At 41.1% G+C, this 22,784-nt stretch overlaps 1 protein-coding gene across 1 annotated transcript; it reads left to right on the top strand.

Moving 5' to 3' along the window:
* Positions 1-17: 17 nt before the first annotated feature.
* Positions 18-22,238, top strand: LOC136467661 (U4/U6 small nuclear ribonucleoprotein Prp31 homolog). The gene is made up of 10 exons (XM_066466428.1): positions 18-212; positions 537-599; positions 684-812; positions 1,364-2,253; positions 2,469-2,539; positions 3,034-3,109; positions 3,291-3,380; positions 21,160-21,291; positions 21,959-21,977; positions 22,067-22,238. The coding sequence occupies exons 2-4, from the start codon at positions 558-560 to the stop codon at positions 2,219-2,221; spliced, it is 1,029 nt and encodes a 342-aa protein (XP_066322525.1). The 5' UTR covers positions 18-212; positions 537-557; the 3' UTR covers positions 2,222-2,253; positions 2,469-2,539; positions 3,034-3,109; positions 3,291-3,380; positions 21,160-21,291; positions 21,959-21,977; positions 22,067-22,238.
* The last annotated feature ends 546 nt before the right edge of the window (positions 22,239-22,784 follow it).

Here is a 22,784-nt window from a genome sequence, read left to right as displayed (position 1 = left end):
TGCACATGAGTATAAAGGTCACTGGATCTGCTGTGAATAAGGCATCGAAGGAAATAGGACCTCCCAAGGCGGCGGGTCTTCTCCTTCGACCGTGGCTGTCAGCGATTCATCCGTGGCCACCGGCGACAAACCCACCGCGCCATTCCCTCGCTATCTTCTGCGCTCCCCACGCCACCCACGCCATATCACCTTCGTTTCCAATTTGGATTAAGGTGAGATTGTTCATAATCGAAACAATTCTAGCCTCCTGCAACATGCCTTGTAGAATGTGTGATACCAGCCGAGATATTATCACGCGCTTGTGTTTGGTATGCTTGGTTCAAGTGCACTCGTAGTTAGCCTAGTTGGATTCGACTGGTCATGTTATGAGATCTATTTAACCCATCCAGTTTAATAACTTACTTTGGCATTCTGCCATGGTTGCCTTGTTATTATCCTGCATCCTCATGCAGTATTTGGTGATAGTCTTACATTTTTTCTGCTACCAATATGACTGACAAAATTACAAGTTTGCCAATTAATGGCTGCTTCTTCAGGCTAGTGTTGCTGATTCTTTCATGGCGGATCTTGATGAGCTATCGGACAGAGAAGACTATCCTGTGAGTTCATTTCTCTCTTGTGAAGGATTCTTACACTGCAGCACATTTTGTTAGCTGATTACTGACATATTGCGCTTATTTCAGGAAGTTGAAAATGCAGAGGCAGAAAACTTGGAAGAGGATGCTGATGACAATCTCCCTGACCTGAAATCTCTTGATCTTGATAGTGTCTCAAAACTTCAGAAGACACAACGTTATAAAGACATAATGCAGGTAAGCCAGCTATTTCGTGGAAACCCATGTTTTCCCCCTTGCTACATTTCTGGTTAACTGTAATTAAACTAGTATATGGTTGAAGGCACCCTGAGATTTTAAATGGGGCTGCCCATTGTTACCCACCAATGCATAAGCTGAATAAGTTTAAAATTAAAGCTTCTTGTGCAGGTGAATGAATGGATACTAAACGACATAAAACAATTTTTTGTTAACTTAGTCTCTTGTACTAACAGTTCTGTTCACATATTTTATCTTCCCAGTTGAATGGACTTTCCATGATGTAAACAGTTCTTCATCAAATATTAATGGGTGTATATCTTAGAATGTAAGTAAAGTCTAAAATTATCTTCTTTTTGTTGTACTTCAGAGAATTGTGTTTATGTATTTATCTTTTTGTGCTGAAGTATTGATCCTATCGATATTTAATTTAATTGACAACACTGGATAGTCTATTCTGCTTTGTTAAATCATTTTATTACCGATGTAATCCCTAGCATTCTTCATTTCATAAGTCATTTTTCTAAACCCTTTTTACTTGTTGCTCACAGAAAGTTGAAGATGCACTTGAAAGAGGTATAAGTGACTCCAATCAAGGGGCCATCCTGGAAGATCAAGAGTACCAGCTTGTTTTTGATTGCAATGCTTTATCAGTAGATATTGACAATGAGATTACTATAATCCACAATTTCATACGTGACAAGTTCAAGCAAAAGCACCCTCTACTAGAATCCCGTGTTCACCATCCGATTGATTATGCCCGTGTTGTCCGGAAGATTGGAAATGAGATGGACTTAACACTTGTTGATTTGAAAGGTATTTTACCTTCTGCAGACATAATGTGGATCACAATGGCAGAATCAACAACTAGCAGGGAGCCTCTTTCTGAAGATAATTTAGTAAATACTATTGAAGCGTGCGACAGAGCTCTTAACCTTGATGCAACAAAGAAGATGCTACTTGAATTTTTGAAGAGACGAATGGGATACATTGCACCAAACCTTGCTGCCATTGTTGGCAGTGCTGTTGCCTCGAAACTGATGAGTCGGGCTGGTGGTTTGGAAGCACTGGCCAAAATGCCCGCTTGTAATGTGCTGCTTCTCGGTGCAAAGAAGACAAATCTGTCTGGATTCTCTACTGCATCAATGCAGTCTCGTATTGGTTATCTTGAACAAACTGAAGTATTTCAAAGCACACCTCCATCTTTAAGACCTCAGGCTAGTAGACTTCTAGCTGCAAAGGCAACACTAGCAGCAAGGATTGATTCCATAAGAGGTGATCCAACTGGAACAGCTGGGCAGAACTTGTTAGAAGAAATTAGTAAGAAGATTGAAAAGTGGCAACAACTACCACCTGCAAGGCTTCCAAAGCCACTTCCTATTCCAGACTCCATGCCTAAAAAGAAATGAGGGGGTCGTCGGCTCCGGAAAATGAAGGAAAGGTAATGTATTTGAAACTTTTTATGTCCAATTTTTTTTTAAACTATTATACTTCATGTAACAAATTGCTATATAATGCCCATTCACGTGTCTGAGTTCCCTGATTGCATTACCTGTTTGTCTCATTTGCATTTTGCATCTTACTTTATTATATTACTGTGAGTGGCCCTTGCTAATTTCCTCTTACCTTTTTGTATCTGGGAATTCAATTGTGCAGATATGCACAGACCAACACGATGAAGCTTGTGAATCGGATGAAGTTTGGCATGCCAGAGGAGAGCACATTGGGTTAGTTATTAGTCAAAACATGAACACTAGAATGACATTGTTTAGTTTCACCCTGTCAGGAACTGGAATGCTTTTCTCCTTTTTAATTAATACTCTTTAGTATTTCTATTACATAAATGCAAAACTTTGTTATATACTATTACATAATAAAATTGCATATGAATCCGTATACTGGAAAAATATCCATAACTACAATAGCAGTTATCCTTTCCCTTTTTATCTTTTTTTATCTTTTTATTTTCCTGTGCGTGACATTTCTTCACTTGATGATCTGCAAGTACTCGTCTTTGTATAATATATTTTGAAATTGTTTACCAGGAAGCATATGCCATTGCACCGGATACCGTTCCGAATAGAAACTGCTTTATTATGCATGCTGCAATGAACTTGAATACATTCTTCAAGAAAAGCTTATTTGTCTGCATTTCCAATCTTAACAGTCCCTTTTTACAATCTGTCGCTCATCATTAATTATTTTGATATGTTTATATCAGATTCCAAGAGAAGAGTTCTGAAAGTAGTGGATCAAGATTGGGGTTGACATCAAGTTTTGCATTTACGCCAGTTCAAGTAAGTGAGTTTTGGGTTGGAGTTGCAATGTTCCTTTTCTATTATATTTAAGTGATACACTACCTCAGTTTATTTTTGCTTATGATCGCTACAGTTCCCCTTATCTTCCGTCCTATCAGTTTACATACAGCTCAACTTCTGTGGCCCTGTGATCCATCTTTTTGATGATTCTTTCCCACAGGGAATAGAAATGTCAAATCCATTTGCCCAAGGTGGTGACATAACCGAAAGCACCTATTTTTCAGACACCGGAACATTTTCAAAGATCAAGGTCTGAAGGAATCAGTTTATTTGCCCCCCCATCTTCACAGAGTCATCATAGTCCAAAGGGTGTTACATATGAAAATCAGGTTGGTAGCATTCTTGGTCATGGTTTTCACTGTGCAATATTATCCTTAGGTTACCACTTTTTGTTAGCATGTTTTGTATTTCCATGTGGTAGATCTAGTAGATGTATACTTGGCTACTTGCCGTAGCCACCAATAGAAACTTGTTTGGTTTCCTCAGTGATGAACTATGACATGAGAAAATTCTACCCGCGATTCTTGTTCCCCAGAAAAGACAACCAACAGGAGATGATGTGCTGCCTATACAAATCGAATTGTCACTCTTTTCTTTGGACCATTCCTTGCTCTGCTTCCAAAACCATTTGTGATGCTGGCGTGAAAGAATCCGATCTTAATCTGTGAGCGCCCACAGTTTTGGAACAGCGGCCCTGGTGGAGCACTTATCAAGTTGCTCAACGAACCCTGAGGACTGTAGAACGCTGACGCACTGGTTGCAGTGAGCCAGTGATGATGATCAGTTCCGGATGTTGCTTGAGACTGTTGCATCGACTAGAAGCCAACGAACTTTTCTCATCCAGGACCAGGAGGCAGGGGCCAACTTTCCTGTGAACTCTGTGATGGTCCTTGCTTGATGGATTGCCGTTCGTACCGAAGTCTGCTGCGCATAGGCTGCCTGTCTTTCAGATTGGCATTGCGCTTTGTCGAATTATTTGGTCGCATAGACCGATCAGAGTGGGCACGGTTCATTGTAGCTGGACTGCCTCCAGTGAGGCCGTGCAGCCGTGTCCCGGCTTTGTTTTTCACGTGAGCTCATGAAAGGCTGGAACGATCTGTACTGGTTACTCTACGGCTGCACGCAGTACTTATACCGTGACATCCGTCGTCCATCGTAAGTCGTCGAATCGGATTCGTCTTCTCATGCCTCAGGAGTCAGGAGCCACGACAGCCAGAATCATCATCATGAATAAAATCCGGTCTCTCTTACGTATGGAAAGTGGGAAAACACACACACGCCTATGGACTCAAATTGATCCAATAGAGCACAACGTTCCACCTTTTTCCAAGAATGGAAATGACCATCTTTCTTGTAAAACCCTCTACTACTTTGTTTGGTAAAAGAAGAAGACATTTTTCCCTTGTTTGCACTCAAAATGTTATCTAAACTTTGCCCACAAATATATATTTTTATATTTATCCTGAATAATTTGAGGATTTAATGTTTTATTCAACTAGTCGAATGCTCATGCATTAGAGCCTCATGACTCGAGTGGTATATCTGGGTTAGATAGTTTGGTATTCCCGTCATCCCATCATACTCATAATTGCAGAAGAACCTTCGACTCATGCTCTAATCTCTTTGCATCATCATGTTTGCCACTTCCTTCAGCATGTGCGTGTCTTGACGAATATTGTTATACAGTTATACACTATATCGTAAGGATCCCAAATAGAGGCATCATCTATCTCATCTATTTTGACATACTCATCTATGTCCTCTTCTAAAGTTGCAGTTAACAGCATCTTTTTTTTAAAAAAAATTATGCATATAGAGTTTCTATGTGCATCCGAAAAAGAAACAACTTATTTTTATCTATGCAATATGAAAAGAGACCCCAAGAATTACTTGTACAGGTGCAGAAGGTGAATCTTGATTGACAGAGAGGTTGCCAGTGGATGTTCACAGCGTGTGAGGATTATGACGATCGTGAGTGTCAGTGCGAATAACGAGCATTTTGTCTAGGTCACCTATGATTTCTCCACCAGGTTTTAATATAAGGAAAACATAATTAATGGGCCGTTGCAGAAAAAGAGAGAGGGGATATTGCGGAAACGGACGAACATTGGGATGGACAGACAAAACCCAATAGCGATAGAGAGACAGAGAGGATGGTGAGATAGTGATAAAAGATAGAGATTATACATACCCTACACACTTGTGCTCCCGTAATTGCCTAGTACTGGTAGAGCACAATATTGTCATGCTTCTCACTCCCTTTTCTGTTCCTTTATTTATCTTGACGTGCGTCATCAGCAAGATTAGCAACTACACTCGTGCTGTCACGCGACTCTGCTTTCCAACCTCGAGACTGGCCTGATATATAGCCTTGGCGGCTAGGCCCCTCCAAAAGAATCGCAAAGCAGCAGGGCAAGGGAGGCCATTGCTCTCCTATACTGGCCTCAGAGACTTGCCTGACATACATATCCCCCAGAGGCCGGAGCTGATCCTGATCGCGCACGCTCAGCACCTGCTTGAGGGCATGGCTGCAAGGAGGGCTGCTTCCTCCGTCCTCTCTCGCTTCCTCCTCACAAGGCCTTCGCCTGCTTCTCCTGCTTCCCCCGCCGGCAAATCCGCTCTCCTCGGAGCAGGTGACGATCTCTTCATGGACCCTGTTTCTTTCTTGATTCATTTCTGTTAATGATTGCAATCGATCTCTGATACTGGAATTACGAGGGCCGTCTTGCCTTCGCCTATCATTTTCCTGCTGCCGTTTCAATCACCTTATCACGTCGTCAGGCGTAGTGCCTTTGTCTTTTCTCTGTGAAGTTGTTAGACTAGGATCACGCATAGATCTAGCCGGGTACTCGTTGAATGTGTAGTATGTCCTAGTACATGTTCTAGACAGAGATTAGAGGGAGGAGTGGATGAACGTGTTGAACCTGACACCGTAGAGGAGGATCCGCTCGCGTCCGCTATGGAGTAGGTGTCTGCGCTAGAGCAGTGACGGTTGGGGAAGAGGACGGTGATGAGCAGTGGTGACCGGCGGTGAAGACCGGTGGCGGCACAGTGCAGTCCGGCGTCGTGGGAGCCCTTCGGTGTAGATGCAGAGGCGGCGCGGCTGGTGGCTTCCCGTCACTGGCTGCGCCCCTCTAGATCGAATTAGGGTTTAGGTGTTGGTGGAGACTGTAGCTCAGGCGAACCTCGTACTCAGAGCCGTCGGCCCCCACCTCTATATATTGCGCAGTGTGACAGAGACCCTCCAGCCATAGTGAGATGGACGCCCCCGATCAGAAAGCGGATCAAAGGCCCAACTGGGCCGTTGGGCCCAGTTTAGGATTAAAGATCAATCTAACAATCTCCCTCTTGATCTCCTACCATCTTTCAATTTCATATCATTTACTTTTGTTCATTCCATTACAGATTAGCGCATAGAGCATGTTTCATCGTCACGGTCAATTGCCGATAGATTTAACAACTATAACATACCACTCTGTTCTGAAATAGATACTTAACTTTGGGTCTTCTTTTGTCCAGGAATTATAGGCTTTCCCTTAAACCCATGCTGGCTACATATTCTCTGAACACGTTGGGTGGTAAACCTTTTGTAAGCGGACCCGCGAGCATCTTTTCGGTACTTATATGCTCAAAACTTATGACATGATCCCGGATTTTATCTTTCACAACATAATACTTTATGTCAATGTGTTTGGCAGCACCACTTGACTTATTGTTGTGAGCATACTGTACTGCCGGATTATTATCGCAGTATAACTTAAGTGGTCTATAGATGTCATCAACCACCTTCAAACCGGGTATAAACTTCTTTAGTCTGTTCATCTGCCCCGTTGTCTCATAACACGCTACAAACTCGGCATACATTGTGGACGATGTAGTGACGGTTTGCTTTGAGCTTTTTTATGAAATAGCTGCCCCTGCAAAAGTGAATACATATCCAGACGTGGATTTTCTATCATCTCCCGCATAATCAGAATCTGAATATTCTATTATATGGAGTGAATCTGATCTTCTATACGTCATCATGAGGCTTTTCGTTCCTTGCAAATAACGCAAGACTTTCTTTACTAATTTTCAGTGTTCTGTTCCAGGATTGCTCTGGAATCTGCCAAGTAACCCGGTAACAAATGCCAAATCATGACGCGTACATACTTGAGCATATTGCAAGCTTTCGACAGCTGAAGCGTATGGAACCGTTTTCATTTGATCGATCTCATACTGATTCCTGGGGCATTAAAAATTCCCATATCTGTCGCCCTTGACTATAGGAGCAAGTGAGGGACTATATTTGTGCATATTGAATTTCTTTAAGATCTTTTCTATGTATATCTTTTGTGACAGTCCTAATACCCCTTTACTTCTATCTCGGTGAATCTCGATCCTTAGAAAGAACGAAGCTTCACCAAGATCTTTCATATCAAATTTTGAGGACAAAAACTTATTTGTCTCTAGTGGTAGACTGACATCACTACTAGCAAGTAAGATATCATCCACATACAGGATAAGGAAGATAAACTTCTCATTCTTAAACTTTGAATAAATACAATTGTCCTCTACATTCTCTTTAAACCTAAAATTCCTTATTGTCTGATCAAACTTCAAGTACCACTGTCTTGAAGCTTGTTTAATCCATAAATGGATTTTTTTAGGCGGCATCTCATTCGTTCTTTTTCTTCCATGATAAAATCTTTCGGTTGTGCCATGTAAACATGTTCCTCCAAGTCCCCGTCGAAAAATGCCATCTTTACATCCATCTGATGTAATTCTAAATCGTAATGTGCCACTAATGCCATTATGATTCTGAAGGAATCCTTACATGAGACTGGAGAAAAATTCCTTCTCTTTGCGTAAAGCCTTTTGTCGCAAGTCGCGCTTTATATCTCTCTATATTTCCTTGAGAGTCAAGTTTTGTTTTGTAGACCCATTTACATCCTACTGTTTTAGCTCCTTTAGGAATTATTTTCAAGTCTCAAACTTTATTGGCATTCATAGATTTCATTTCATCTTCCATGGCCTCAAGCCACTTTGATGAATGATCACTTCTCATGGCTTCTTCAAATGAGGTGGGATCATCCTCCATTTGAAATTCCTCAGTGTTGTATACTTCACAGTCAGCAGAAATAGCTGATTTTCTAACTCTTTGAGACCTTATAGGGGCCTCCACATTTGGCACTTGTAATACCCGGTTTTAAGGACAAAGCCGAATGCACACCATATGTGAGCCCTGATAATCAAACATCACATATAGCTACAAATGAAGGGGCAGCATCAATTCACAATGCTTAATATATAGCGAACTTAGCAAAAGAGATAACCTTAGAAAACAATCAACGGATAGACAACTCTGATCTCCGGGTGCAGACTTCACTCCACTGGATCCAACTAACTGGTTGACCACAAGCCCAACTTCTCAAGTCTCTGACAGACTGTCATCCAGCCTGAGGTGTGGGGGAAATTGCAAGGGTGAGTCCATGTCGAACTCCGCAAATATAGCAACAAGGTAGTGTATTCCATAACCACATGATCAAGTATAATTGAATAATAAATAGCTCAGAATAACTCAGTTAAGCATAATTAAACAAGTGCTCATCTTTGGCGTAAGAATCCTTTGGCCGCTCGTATCCGTGAGCACGGCTAGTATACCAGTTTATTAAACTCTGCGCAGAGGTGTACACTTTCACTGTGAGTCGTGAATTGCCCTTTCGCCCGAGGTCGTGAGCCTCTTAACCCTCTACAAAGGAAGGCCGGCAGGGTTCACTATGAAGCCTTTCAAAGGTTTTGTCTAACCGGGAAGGGCCGCAGGGTCATCGGATATAAGAACCCCCTTCTAAAAAAAGGCCGCTACCATAGCTAGGCTCAACATGACAGAGGCTGTCCTATACTCAACTCGTAGTATCCTCTAAGCCGGCTAGAAAAAGACCTCATACTGAGCTAAAGCCAGAGCCATATAGCCCTCACAGCTGTACTGTAAGTCCCGGATGATCACTTACAAATAAGACCTTGTGGAGAGGGAATTTAACCCTCCTGTTGTTGCTAACAAGTCATCTTTTATGTTTATAGCATATTCATTAATCAAGTTTCAAGATCATGGTCACAGAAAGAAAACCCAAGCTATACTTGCCTTAAACACCGATCCTTTGGTAAGCTTTAATCTTCAACGTTTTCTTCTTCTTCTTCTTGATCTCCAACTTCTTATAGATCATCAACGCAAAACTCATCGACTGGACAAGACCGAAAAGCACCACACAAGCACCCGAACAAGCATGCATAGCAACATACTAGATTAGAACAATACACCAATCAATGAAAAGATTCGAAATCTAATCTACACATTGCTACGATCACACACACGTGAAAGGCACACTAATCGGAGCTACGGTAAACCAGAAACATCTATAGAAGGATTTACGTTGGAAAGAAAACTATATGCTTTATCTATTTTAATGATCATAAAACATGTATAAGATATCTTAGGGGAATATCTAAAATTGAGTTAAGTCATTTTATACTTGAGTTATTAGATTTAGAAAACTAAGATAAATTAATCATATCTTAATTATAAATATTTTGATATCATTTATGCAAATTAAATTGAAATATAATAACAAATGAGAGTATATATATTCAAAGTATATATGTCACATTTAAACTTGGCAAATTACAATTTAAAGACATACATGTTTATGTCACTAATTAATCATATTTTATTAATCAACATATCTCTTATTATATAAAGTATTTAAACTTTACTTTAAAAATATAGAACATGTGAGAGCAACTAATAGAACAATTATATTATGTCTCATAATTGATCCAAGCAAGTCATAATTAAAAAGGCATTAATGTTGGCATACGTCATATTTTATAATTATAAAAGATTATATATATACTTTTAGTCATTTAATCATCTATAAATTAAAAACATAAATCATGTGAGGGCATCTATTCATACTTAACACATATGCAACATTCAACTAATTATAATCTAAGACTATACTAAAGTTACTGATTAATCAAATTAACAGGTTATGTATAATCACCGAGATATAAAACCTATATTGTTTCTAGTTATAAAACTAATTATAAGCATGTTAACCAATTTAATATTTAGCTATATATGAAAAATCATGTGACATGAAAACCATTAGCGCTACTGCATAGAGCGCTTCGACACGAAACTAACGCAATGAGAACGAGACGAAACGGAGCTAAAATGATGAAACGGCGAAGGATTAAAGATCAATGATAATTACCAGATGGCAATCTTGTAAATACTATCATCTTCCTCCTTGGTCTATCTCCAGCACGTACGTGGCCTCCTTGGTCACGTAAGCTGCTGCTGCATAGCGCACAGGAGGAAGGGGCCGGGGACGGCCGGACCTGGCTGGCCAGCGGCGGCACAGGCCTGCACAGCGCAGGGGCCCACGTGGCTGGACCGGGGCCGGCTTTAGACGGTGGCTGCCGGCCACTACAGGCACGGCCTGCTGCCTGCACGCTGGAGCACGCGACCAGAGGGGCTGGGGGTGCGGCTCGCCTGACCGAGTCGACTGGAGGTGCGCGGGTGAGGGCCAGGGGCGGCGGCGCCAGGCCCTAGGCGAGGAAGGCCGCGGCCATGGCCAGAGATGGCCTGGAACAGAGAAAGCCATGGCGAAGCTCGCCGGAAAACATCAACGAAAAAGGAAAAACGAAGGGAAAACACTCAAACGGTGATGGATTCGAGAAACGGAAGACACGACGGCGTAGAGGACGAAGAGGGCTACCTTCTAGTGGTGGCGGTTTTCGCCGGAGACGTCCGAGGTGGCCGGAAAAGCTCGCCGAAGTTCGCCGGAAACTTAGCTGTGGAGAACTTCGGCGTCCGATCTGCGGGGCTACGAGTGGCGGCTCGAAAAATGGGCTGTACTTCTGGAATCCTCGCATCGAGGGCTACGCCGGCATATATATATACGTAGGGTTTGGATATTTTGGAAATCCGAGATATTTTAGTAAATATTGATTTTCGGAATTAAAATAATTACAGAAAATCGGGAATTACTATTTAGGCTCTGAAAAATATCTCCGAGCTCCGAAAAATTCCATAAAAATTCCTAGGAATAGATGAAAGGATAAGGAACACAACCAAAGTGGTTTAGCTCCCGAAAAAGACTTTTGCATTGATCAAGGAAAAAGATAAAACTCCAAGAAATATGAATTTAATCCCGAAAAAGGTCGAAAAGATTCCCGAAAAGAGAGGCATCGTCCTAACGTGTCTTAAAACCTTTTCCAAGCCTTTAGATTTTAAAAACAAGGCATCTTATCTAACTTTTGTTTTTGCAAATTTTCAAATTCTTTTTAAACCACTACTTGAAAGCAATATTTTAAAGATTGAGATTTGAATTTATTTTCCAAACCACTCATCACAAAAGTATCAATGCAACGGCATGTATGCGCAAACATGTTGTTACCCTTATGTTGGATTTTAATTTAAAGAAAAATTTCTTTTACCTATGTTTTTATGAGCACAAAACTACAAAATAAATCATTGTTACCCTATTTCTAAAAGTGCAAAATTTGGGGTGTTACAATTCTACCCCCCTTAAGATGAATCTCATCCTCGAGATTCGGAAGATGATGATCAAGACACTAGAATACACACTGCCATTGGATCTTCTTCACTTTCTCGAGTAGTTCCACCGTCTTGACAAAGATTCCTCTTGACTTTTACTCCAAATAGCATACTCGTTGATCCCAAGATGTTGATAGGCCCTCTAATTAACTCTCAAGTATCCACAAACCAACTCTCTGATACACTTCCAATTGTTAGGCCTCTTCTCTTTTCTTTTTTTTACAACCTCAATGAACTGTTGCAGCTGGGTGCTAGCTTATTCTTCACACTAACACTCCATATGCTTCTCACAAAGACCACTTTGGAATCCATTAGGTGACAAACTCTTGTCCTCACTAATTCCAAAATGTAACACAATACTTCTCAACATGTCTTGCTAGATTTTTTTAGTCCAAGATATCAAATCGACTACTTCATACATCCATATTCCAATTGATCCTCATGTATTACTCTCTCTTGGTCCAAAATAGATTCCAACTTCAAAACACTATTAACTATATATATGCTCAGGTTGAGTTGTGACTCTTAAACACAAAACTTAATCCATGGTGTCGTCTAATCTTCTTAGCATAGCTCTTCCAATTTGCTAACGGCATTGGCAACGACTTTTATTTCTCCTAAAGATAACACATACTTCTAAACCAAAAACATTTGGTTACTTGAACCCAACACTGATGTCACAATCTCAAACCAACTTACTGAAAATGTCCCTTAGATTCTTATGATTCACATAGATATCACTCTTCATGTCCAAGTAGATAATACCACTATGCTCCACAATGATAACTCCAGATCTCATATGTCAAATAGTCCATCTCAAGCCTCCATAGTTGTCTTGATGCACAATTCACTGCTTTTCTTACATAGAGCACATCCATATCCTTGCCGACCGCTTTATAAAAGAAACTCTTGTGTTCAACACTATAATACCTCTAATAAACGTGTGATAGAATCTTACCATTCTAAGGAACTCTGAATCACTCTTGCATACTTAAGCGGGTTCCAGCTCAACACATCTCTCTTGAGCGATTGTCCGTATAATTCTATCATTAGAGACATCCCACAACCAAAAAGAGAACTCCATCCAAACTAAACTCGCTTAAGTTGCAAAAGAACCAACTGTTGAGAAGTCCAATCATCATATTTTCGTATGCCATCAGTGCCAACTTGTCTTGAGTTGAAGGTTGAACTCCCAAGTGATGATAGCTTGAAGCGAAGACCAATCCTGACAAAATATTTGAGCTCCTTGTAGATGATCCAACCTATTAACAATCTTGAACAAAGATCCTTGTGTCTAATAGTGATTCCTCAACCGTAGGAATAACCGATACTTCCAAGTGAAGCTCTAGATTGTATGAGACCTCCATCTTGCGATTCCTTTATGCCTTGGCTACCCCCCTTAAGAACACATCAACCAGGGGCACCAAAGAATAGCTTGCATCTTCTTCTAAATGAGATAGTTATCATGATGTCATCCTATTATCCCAAAGTGACTCATGTGCATTGGCAAAAACCAGAACCTGTAGTTCCTCGCGAGCATAAAAACAGCAGCGTAGTAAAACTAGTATAACTTCTGTTATGTAAATCCAATGAAGTTGTACTTTATATCGTTGGAAAGCTTATGAAATCTTCTACAACTTTATTTTAGAACACTTTTCCAGATTCGGCAGTTAAGTTGGTCAAACACAGCACACAACCGAAACTGTCCCAGATTACAGACTGGGCTTGTGATGTTTATATCTCCCAAAATATATTAGCTACGATAGTGATTCCAGAGGCATATGAAAGATACAGAGGTCTAGTTGTATCCAGAAAAATTCCATAAACTTTGCACCAACCAAAATTGCGTTATGACTAGAATACCACAGACTGCTCCAGATTTCTGACAGCACAGATACATCCTCTTATGATTTTCATAACTTCATAACCATAATAGCTATCAGGGTGATTCTTGAGGTCAGAGAAACATGTTGAAGTCTAGTATTCTCTAAAAGTTTACCATGATTTTTGATTGCCCGAAAACAGAGATATAAACCAAAGATGACAAGTTGCTCCAGAAAGATAGGATAGGAAAACAGGAGAAAACCAAAACCCAACTATCTATTCATTAATCCTTATGTCTTATGCCTATAAACTAAATGAATTTGTGGAAAATACCACAAAATCATTGCACTCATTACAAAGATTCAAAACAAAACATAATCATAATGACAAGCCAACAAGCAATTAGGGTGCACAATTCAATCATTGACTAACACTTGCGATACTATCGTCTTCTTCATATTATGGGTAAAGATCCTATAGCTTAACTTCGAATTGCGCGAGAAGGTGGTAAGACAAGATTCTAAAAGCATATCAAAGCAAGGAGTAGATGGGAACAAAAAGCTTTTAAAGAAGCATCAAGGAGGGAACGAATATCAAGGGTAAGAATGTAGTAGAGAAGAAAATATCAAGATTTATAGAACAAGGATTTTTGCTGTAACTTGTAAACCTTAGAACGGCCAGTTTCTACTAGGCTCCGTCCTACAGTCAGCATTGCTTTGATACCACTTGTAACACCCGGTTTTAAGGATAAAGCCGAATGCACACCATATGTGAGCCCTGGTAATCAAACCTCACATATAGCTACAAATGAAGGGGCAGTATCAATTCACAATGCTTAATATATAGCGAACTTAGCAAAAGAGATAACCTTAGAAAACAATCAACGGATAGACAACTCTGATCTCCGGGTGCAGACTTCACTCCACTAGATCCAACTGACTGGTTGACCACAAGCCCAACTTCTCAAGTCTTTGACAGACTGTCATCCAGCCTGAGGTGTGGGGGAAATTGCAAGGGTGAGTCCATGTCGAACTCCGCAAATATAGCAACAAGGTAGTGTATTCCATAACCACATGATCAAGTATAATTGAATAATAAATAGCTCAGAATAACTCAGTTAAGCATAATTAAACAAGTGCTCATCTTTGGCGTAAGAATCCCTTGGCCGCTCGTATCCGTGAGCACGGCTAGTATACCAGTTTATTAAACTCTGCGCAGAGGTGTACACTTTCACTGTGAGTCATGAATTGCCCTTTCGCCCGAGGTCGCGAGCCTCTTAACCCTCTACAAAGGAAGGCCGGTAGGGTTCACTATGAAGCCTTTCAAAGGTTCCGTCTAACCGGGAAGGGCCGCAGGGTCATCGGATATAAGAACCCCCCTTCCAAAAAAGGCCGCTACCATAGCTAGGCTCAACAGGACAGAGGCTGTCCTATACCCAACTCGTAGTATCCTCTAAGCCAGCTAGAAAAAGACCTCATAATGAGCTAAAGCCAGAGCCATATAGCCCTTACAGCTGTACTGTAAGTCCCGGATGATCACTTACAAATGAGACCTTGTGGAGAGGGAATTTAACCCTCCTGTTGTTGCTAACAAATCATCTTTTATGTTTATAGCATATTCATTAATCAAGTTTCAAGATCATGGTCACAGAAAGAAAACCCAAGCTATACTTTCCTTAAACACCGATCCTTCGGTAAGCTTTAATCTTCAACGTTTTCTTCTTCTTCTTGATCTCCAACTTCTTATAGATCACCAACGCAAAACTCACCGACTGGACAAGACCGAAAAGCACCACACAAGCACCCGAACAAGCATGCATAGCAACATACTAGATTAGAACAATACACCAATCAATGAAAAGATTCGAAATCTAATCTACACATTGCTACGATCACACACACGTGAAAGGCACACTAATCGGAGCTACGGTAAACCAGAAACATCTATAGAAGGATTTACGTTGGAAAGAAAACTATATGCTTTATCTATTTTAATGATCATAAAACATATATAAGATATCTTAGGGGAATATCTAAAATTGAGTTAAGTCATTTTATACTTGAGTTATTAGATTTAGAAAACTAAGATAAATTAATCATATCTTAATTATAAATATTTTGATATCATTTATGCAAATTAAATTGAAATATAATAACAAATGAGAGTATATATATTCAAAGTATATATGTCACATTTAAACTTGGCAAATTACAATTTAAAGACATACATGTTTATGTCACTAATTAATCATATTTTATTAATCAACATATCTCTTATTATATAAAGTATTTAAACTTTACTTTAGAAATATAGAACATGTGAGAGCAACTAATAGAACAATTATATTATGTCTCATAATTGATCCAAGCAAGTCATAATTAAAAAGGCATTAATGTTGGCATACGTCATATTTTATAATTATAAAAGATTATATATATACTTTTAGTCATTTAATCATCTATAAATTAAAAACATAAATCATGTGAGGGCATCTATTCATACTTAACACATATGCAACATTCAACTAATTATAATCTAAGACTATACTGAAGTTACTGATTAATCAAATTAACAGGTTATGTATAATCACCGAGATATAAAACCTATATTGTTTCTAGTTATAAAACTAATTATAAGCATATTAACCAATTTAATATTTAGCTATATATGAAAAATCATGTGACATGAAAACCATTAGCGCTACTGCATAGAGCGCTTCGACACGAAACTAACGCAATGAGAACGAGACGAAACGGAGCTAAAATGATGAAACGGCGAAGGATTAAAGATCAATGATAATTACCAGATGACAATCTTGTAAATACTATCATCTTCCTCCTTGGTCTATCTACAGAACGTACGTGGCCTCCTTGGTCACGTAAGCTGCTGCTGCACAGCGCACAGGAGGAAGGGGCCGGGGACGGCCGGACCTGGCTGGCCAGCGGCGGCACAGGCCTGCACGGCGCAGGGGCCCACGTGGCTGGACCGGGGCCGGCTTTAGACGGTGGCTGCCGGCCACTACAGGCACGGCCTGCTGCCTGCACGCTGGAGCACGCGACCGGAGGGGCTGGGGGTGCGGCTCGCCTGACCGAGTCGACTGGAGGTGCGCGGGTGAGGGCCAGGGGCGGCGGCGCCAGGCCCTAGGCGAGGAAGGCCGCGGCCATGGCCAGAGATGGCCTGGAACAGAGAAAGCCATGGTGAAGCTCGCCCGAAAACATCAACGAAAAAGGAAAAACGAAGGGAAAACGCTCAAACGGTGATGGATTCGAGAAACGGAAGACACGACGGCGTAGAGGATGAAGAGGGCTACCTTCTAGTGGTGGCGGTTTTCGCCGAAGACGTCCGAGGTGGCCGGAAAAGCTCGCTGAAGTTCGCCGGAAACCTAGCTGTGGAGAACTTCGGCGTCCGATCTACGGGGCTACGAGTGGCGGCTCGAAAAATGGGCTGTACTTCTGGAATCCTCGCATCGAGGGCTACGCCGGCATATATATATATACGTAGGGTTTGGATATTTTGGAAATCCGAGATATTTTAGTAAATATTGATTTTCGGAATTAAAATAATTATAGAAAATTGGGAATTACTATTTAGGCTCTGAAAAATATCTCCGAGCTCCGAAAAATTCCATAAAAATTCCTAGGAATAGATGAAAGGATAAGGAACACAACCAAAGTGGTTTAGCTCCCGAAAAAGACTTTTGCATTGATCAAGGAAAAAGATAAAACTCCAAGAAATATGAATTTAATCCCGAAAAAGGTCGGAAAGATTCCAGGAAAGAGAGGCATCGTCCTAACGTGTCTTAAAACATTTTCCAAGCCTTTAGATTTAAAAAACAAGGCATCTTATCTAACTTTTGTTTTTGCAAATTTTCAAATTCTTTTTAAACCACTACTTGAAAGCAATATTTTAAAGATTGAGATTTGAATTTATTTTCCAAACCACTCATCACAAAAGTATCAATGCAACGGCATGTATGCGCAAACATGTTGTTACCCTTATGTTGGATTTTAATTTAAAGAAAAATTTCTTTTACCTATGTTTTTATGAGCATAAAACTACAAAATAAATCATTTTTACTCTATTTCTAAAAGTGTAAAATTTGGGGTGTTACAGCACATCTTCTGTTTGAGACTGTTGTTGCTCCCCCTACATGTGTGGCAATAGGTTCTACAGGATCTTGAAGAACAGGTTTCTCATCATCATTCATTATAGCCACAGGCGGAATAACAACAGGTGCTGACACCATAGTATCTTGCACTGTCGGTGCAGCGACAACATGTAGTGAGAAAAATGGCTCATGAATCATCAGAGTGGGCGTATACACCCGCTTCTCTTTAAGGTCAATTTCTTGAGCTACCATGCTCCCCCTTATCATTTCATCCTTTAGGAAGACAGCGTGTCTCGTTTCCACAAACTTTGTATGTCTGTCTGGACAGTAGAAACGAAAACCTTTTAACTTTTCTGGGTAGCCAATGAAATAACAACTTACTGTTTTAGAATCTAGCTTCTCAATGTTTGGGTTAAATATTTTAGCCTCAGCAGGACTCCCCCACATGTAAGTGGTTTAGTGAGGGTACTCTTTCTGTCCACAACTCATATGGTGTTTTGAGCACCGACTTACTTGGTACTCTATTGAGAATATGAATGACGGTTTTTAACGTCTCCATCCACAGGCTCAATGGTAAGGTGGAGTAACTTATCATACTGCGCACCATATCCATCAGGGTACGATTGCGTCTTTCAGCTACTCCATTCTGCTGAGGTTCATCCGATGTAGAATACTGGGCTACTATGCCATTCTTCTGTAAAAACCTTGCAAAAGGTTTAGGAACTTGGCCATATGGGGTATGCCGACCGTAGTACTCCCCCCACGGTCGGACCTGACTATCTTAATCTTTTAAATTGTGTTGGTTTTCAACTTTTGCCTTAAATATCTTAAATTTATTCAATGTTTTTGTTCTTTCTTTGATTGGATAAATGTACCTATAACGGGAGTAGTCATCTGTGAATGTTATGAATGAATCATAATCATCCACACTCTTTACAGGAAACAGACCATAAATGTCTATGTGAATAATCTATAAAATTTATGCGCTTCGTTTGATATCTTTCTTATTTTTCTTTACATACTTTTCTTTTATGCATTCTCTGCATTATTCTAAATCTGAGAACTCTAATGGAGGAAGAATATCATTCTTAACTAGTCTTTCTATTCTCTCCCTAGAAATATGGCCTAAACGAAAGTGCTATAATTTCGACGACGCATCGTGAGCTCTCTTTCGTTTTCTGTTTACATCCGCAGACGATGATACATTCTCATTGTCGCACGCAACATTTCCATCATCGCATACAACATTCACATCATCATATAGTGATAACAAATAAAGCTCATTTGTAAGATAGCAAAACCAACACACGCATTATTAAATGTTATCTTATATTTGCCATTTCCAAAATGGCAATCATATCCATCATTGTCTAAGCATGAAACACTAATCAAGTTTCTCTGTACGGAGGGAACATAAAGTACATCTCTCAGTAAAAGTGTGAAACCATCAGCAAGCTATAGAGAAAGATCGTCAACGGCTTCAACATCTGCTCGGACTCCATTTGCAACTTTAATGTGTCTTTCGCTTCTTTGCGTAGTCCTCGTCGAACGGAATCCCTATAAAGAATTAGCAACATAAATAGTTGCACCTGAGTCAATCCATCAAGTAGATTTCGAATACTGTACATACAGGGATTCATTTATGAACGTAATAATGTTCTCACATTTCTTTGTCTTGACCATCTTTAAGTAATCGGGACAATCTTTCTTATAATGTCTCTTCTTCTTGCAATAGAGACACTGGCCTTTCTCCACTGTGCACTTGTTCTGCTGAGGCTGATGCAGCATGGGGTCCTTTCCCTTTGATTTTGAGGAGTTAGGATTAATATTCTTTTTCTTGTTGTCTTTAAGATAATTGATAGTGCTACCATTGACGGCTTTCATTCTCTCCTCCTCTTGCACACACATAGCCATGAGCCTCTCCATGTTCCACTTCTTGGGCTGTATGTTGTAGTTAACAACAAAAGTGTCAAACTCCTTTAGCAAAGAAGCAAAAATCAGATGGATAATGAATTCTTCCTTGAGAGCCAGATCCATTGATTTTAGCTTGGATGTCAAATTGCTCATCCTTAGTATGTGCTCTCTTATGCCATTATTTCTAGAGTAACTCTCTGTCACCGGCTACTTTATCAGCTAGGTAGCATATGTGTTTGAAGAGCCAGTGAACTGACTCTTTATTCTATCGAGGTACTCGGTGACGGTGTCACACTCTGGGATTGAGCCCACAATTGCAGGTTCAATCGTGTTCTTTATCACAATCATATATTTCTTGTTAGCAGTGACCCATTTTCTATGCTCAAGGTCATAGGACATCTTTTGGGATGCAAAATCCCTCTCTCTAGTTGTCCAAGCGGCATCAGCCTCGTTTGTCACCCTCGCCGGTGTCACAAGCTGAGTGGGACACGGTGAGGTGACTACCCAGTGCACCTCAACCAAGATGAAAGCTAGACCAATATTTTTCTTTCACTCCGTGTAGTTATCATTTTTGAAAGTGGGGATCTCTTCGATACAACCCATTAAGTTGTATCCATCTGAAAACACAATTCATATAGAGTGAGAACATAAACATAATAATAACAATTGCATGCTTTAGTTCCAACGTTGGTCAAAATTAAACATACAATTGTCCTCTACACTAATTCTATATCACCGTTGGACAGAAATAGAATTAATGCATGACAAAACTCATTATAAATAACATCATAATATTACCATTAATCAACGTTGATCAAATTAATAACAATATTATAACCAATTAAAAATATATTTATTTTTAAAATTAAATTCTCCCGTGGTAGGCTGATGAGCAGGCCAAGGGAGGCCATTGCTCTCCTATACTGGCCTCAGAGACTTGCCTGACATACATATCCCCCAGAGGCCGGAGCTGATCCTGATCGCGCACGCTCAGCACCTGCTTGAGGGCATGGCTGCAAGGAGGGCTGCTTCCTCCGTCCTCTCTCGCTTCCTCCTCACAAGGCCTTCGCCTGCTTCTCCGGCTTCCCCCGCCAGCAAATCCGCTCTCCTCGGAGCAGGTGACGATCTCTTCATGGACCCTGTTTCTTTCTTGATTCATTTCTGTTAATGATTGCAATCGATCTCTGATACTGGAATTACGAGGGCTGTCTTGCCTTCGCCTATCATTTTCCTGCTGCCGTTTCAATCACCTTATCACGTCGTCAGGCGTAGTGCCTTTGTCTTTTCTCTGTGAAGTTGTTAGACTATAGGATCACGCATAGATCTAGCCGGGTACTTGCTATTGAATATGTAGCATGTCCTAGTGCATGTTCTAGACAGAGATTAGAGGGAGGAGTGGCATGTTTTCTGATAGATCACACGCCTACCATGCGTCAACGAACTAGTTTGAAGCATGTACTAATCAAACGCTAAGAAATTGTTTCGTCAGTCCATGGATTCTGCGTTACCTTTGAGTTGAGCATTTTGTGATTCATGCTCTAGCTGAAACTTTTGGATTTATTGAACACGTTCTGTTGCCAGGGGCTCTTCTTCACAGGTTCAGCACTGCACCGGCAGCCGCTGCTGCCACCGCAGAGGAGCCAATCCAGCCCGCCGTGGAGGTGAAGCACACCCAGCTCCTCATCAATGGCAACTTCGTCGACGCTGCTTCTGGTATGGCAAGCTTAGTACCTTGGACCTGTCGTTGGCGTTCATCAGGGTCTCAGCGACGTGTACCTTTAAATACCAGGGAAGACGTTCCCGACGCTGGACCCCAGCACCGGCGCCGGTGAAGCTCGAAATCAAGGCTTCACCGGCTCCGGCTCTCTCCAGTTCATTTTTTTGCCTCGATTTTCGAAACGGACTGAGAAAAAACACGCGACTTTGACATAGGAATTGTGAAAAAAAAATTATAGGACCTGTCGGCTTACCAATGGCCGACTCCACCGCATAAGTAGGAACCCGTTTCTGCTAGGCTGTTTTGATATTTTATTTTTTTTAAAAAAATTACAAATAAAGTTTCGACCTCTAAAAATATTGTCAGCTTAGATGTTAAAAAGCAAATGCAACCCATTTTACAAGGATATGTCATTAATTTCATAATTTTAAAATTCAAATTCTTCCTATAATCCTATATTTGAATTTTCAGTTAAACTGTTTGTGTTTGATTAATCAAAGAAATTGTTGCGGAGAATTTTCTATTTGATAACCTTGGATTATCTGAGAATATTTACTAGTTTGTACGTTAGTTTAGTTACGTATCGCATGCATGAATGTACAGATAGCTAGCTTAATCATTTCTTCTCTGTTTCTTGACGACGACCGGCACCGCGCTCTGTAGCCACATGGGCGTTGACAAGGTAACTCAACTCAACCCCAGCCTTTCCATGCATGCTTCAGTGCCCAGCACTGATCGGATCCCTGAACAACTTGCACGTTTTTGGTGCAGCTTGCGTTCACCGGATCGACGGGCACGGGGCAGATCGTGCTGGAACTGGCGGCGAGGAGCAACCTGAAGCCAGTGACGCTGGAGCTCGGTGGCAAGTCCCCTTTCGTCGTCATGGACGACGCCGACGACGACCAGGCCGTCGAGCTCGCGCACCACGAGGTCTTCTTCAACCAGGTGCGTGTCCAACTGCAACTGCAAGTCTGCAATGGTGTGGGTGAACTGCTACGACGTGTTCGACGCCACCATCCCGTTCGGCGGCTACAAGATGAGTGGAGTCGGGCGGGAGAAGGGCATCTAAGCCCTCCGCAACTACCTCCAGACCAAGGCCGTTGTCACGCCCATCAAGGACCCCACGTGGCTGTAATCACACCCGTCCTATTCCTCATGGCGCTGCGCCGATTCGCGCCGGTGCTCGACACCGGAGAATCTGACCAATAAAACAACCGTAAAAAACACCCTGGCTTCTTCCTCGAACTATAAATCCGGCGGAAATGATAATCTCAGGGCGTCCAAGCGTCTGGACGCTCCCATTGTCGTCAGCCGCAATGGCCCCAACCCTACTCCAGAAATTTTCAAAAAAAATAATCCACTCCAAAAGCATTTGGATTCTGGCTTCACCTGACTCTACACACATGACTTGCACTCGCTGCTGACCTCCACTGGCCACTTGGTTCCGGCGTGGTCCACGACGACAGCTGCGGCACGCCCGGCCGCCTAC

Source organism: Miscanthus floridulus, chromosome 7 (genome assembly GCF_019320115.1).
Source record: "Miscanthus floridulus cultivar M001 chromosome 7, ASM1932011v1, whole genome shotgun sequence".
NCBI lineage: Eukaryota > Viridiplantae > Streptophyta > Magnoliopsida > Poales > Poaceae > Miscanthus > Miscanthus floridulus.
This window is presented reverse-complemented; position numbering and strand designations above follow the sequence as displayed.

Excerpts from the sequence above, each read along its gene's own strand:
- LOC136467661 (XM_066466428.1), top strand. The coding sequence starts at position 558 with ATGGCGGATCTTGATGAGCTATCGGACAGAGAAGACTATCCT. Across the intron at positions 600-683 it reads CGGACAGAGAAGACTATCCT|GAAGTTGAAAATGCAGAGGC; the intron begins GTGAGTTCATTT and ends CGCTTATTTCAG. Across the intron at positions 813-1,363 it reads GTTATAAAGACATAATGCAG|AAAGTTGAAGATGCACTTGA; the intron begins GTAAGCCAGCTA and ends TGTTGCTCACAG.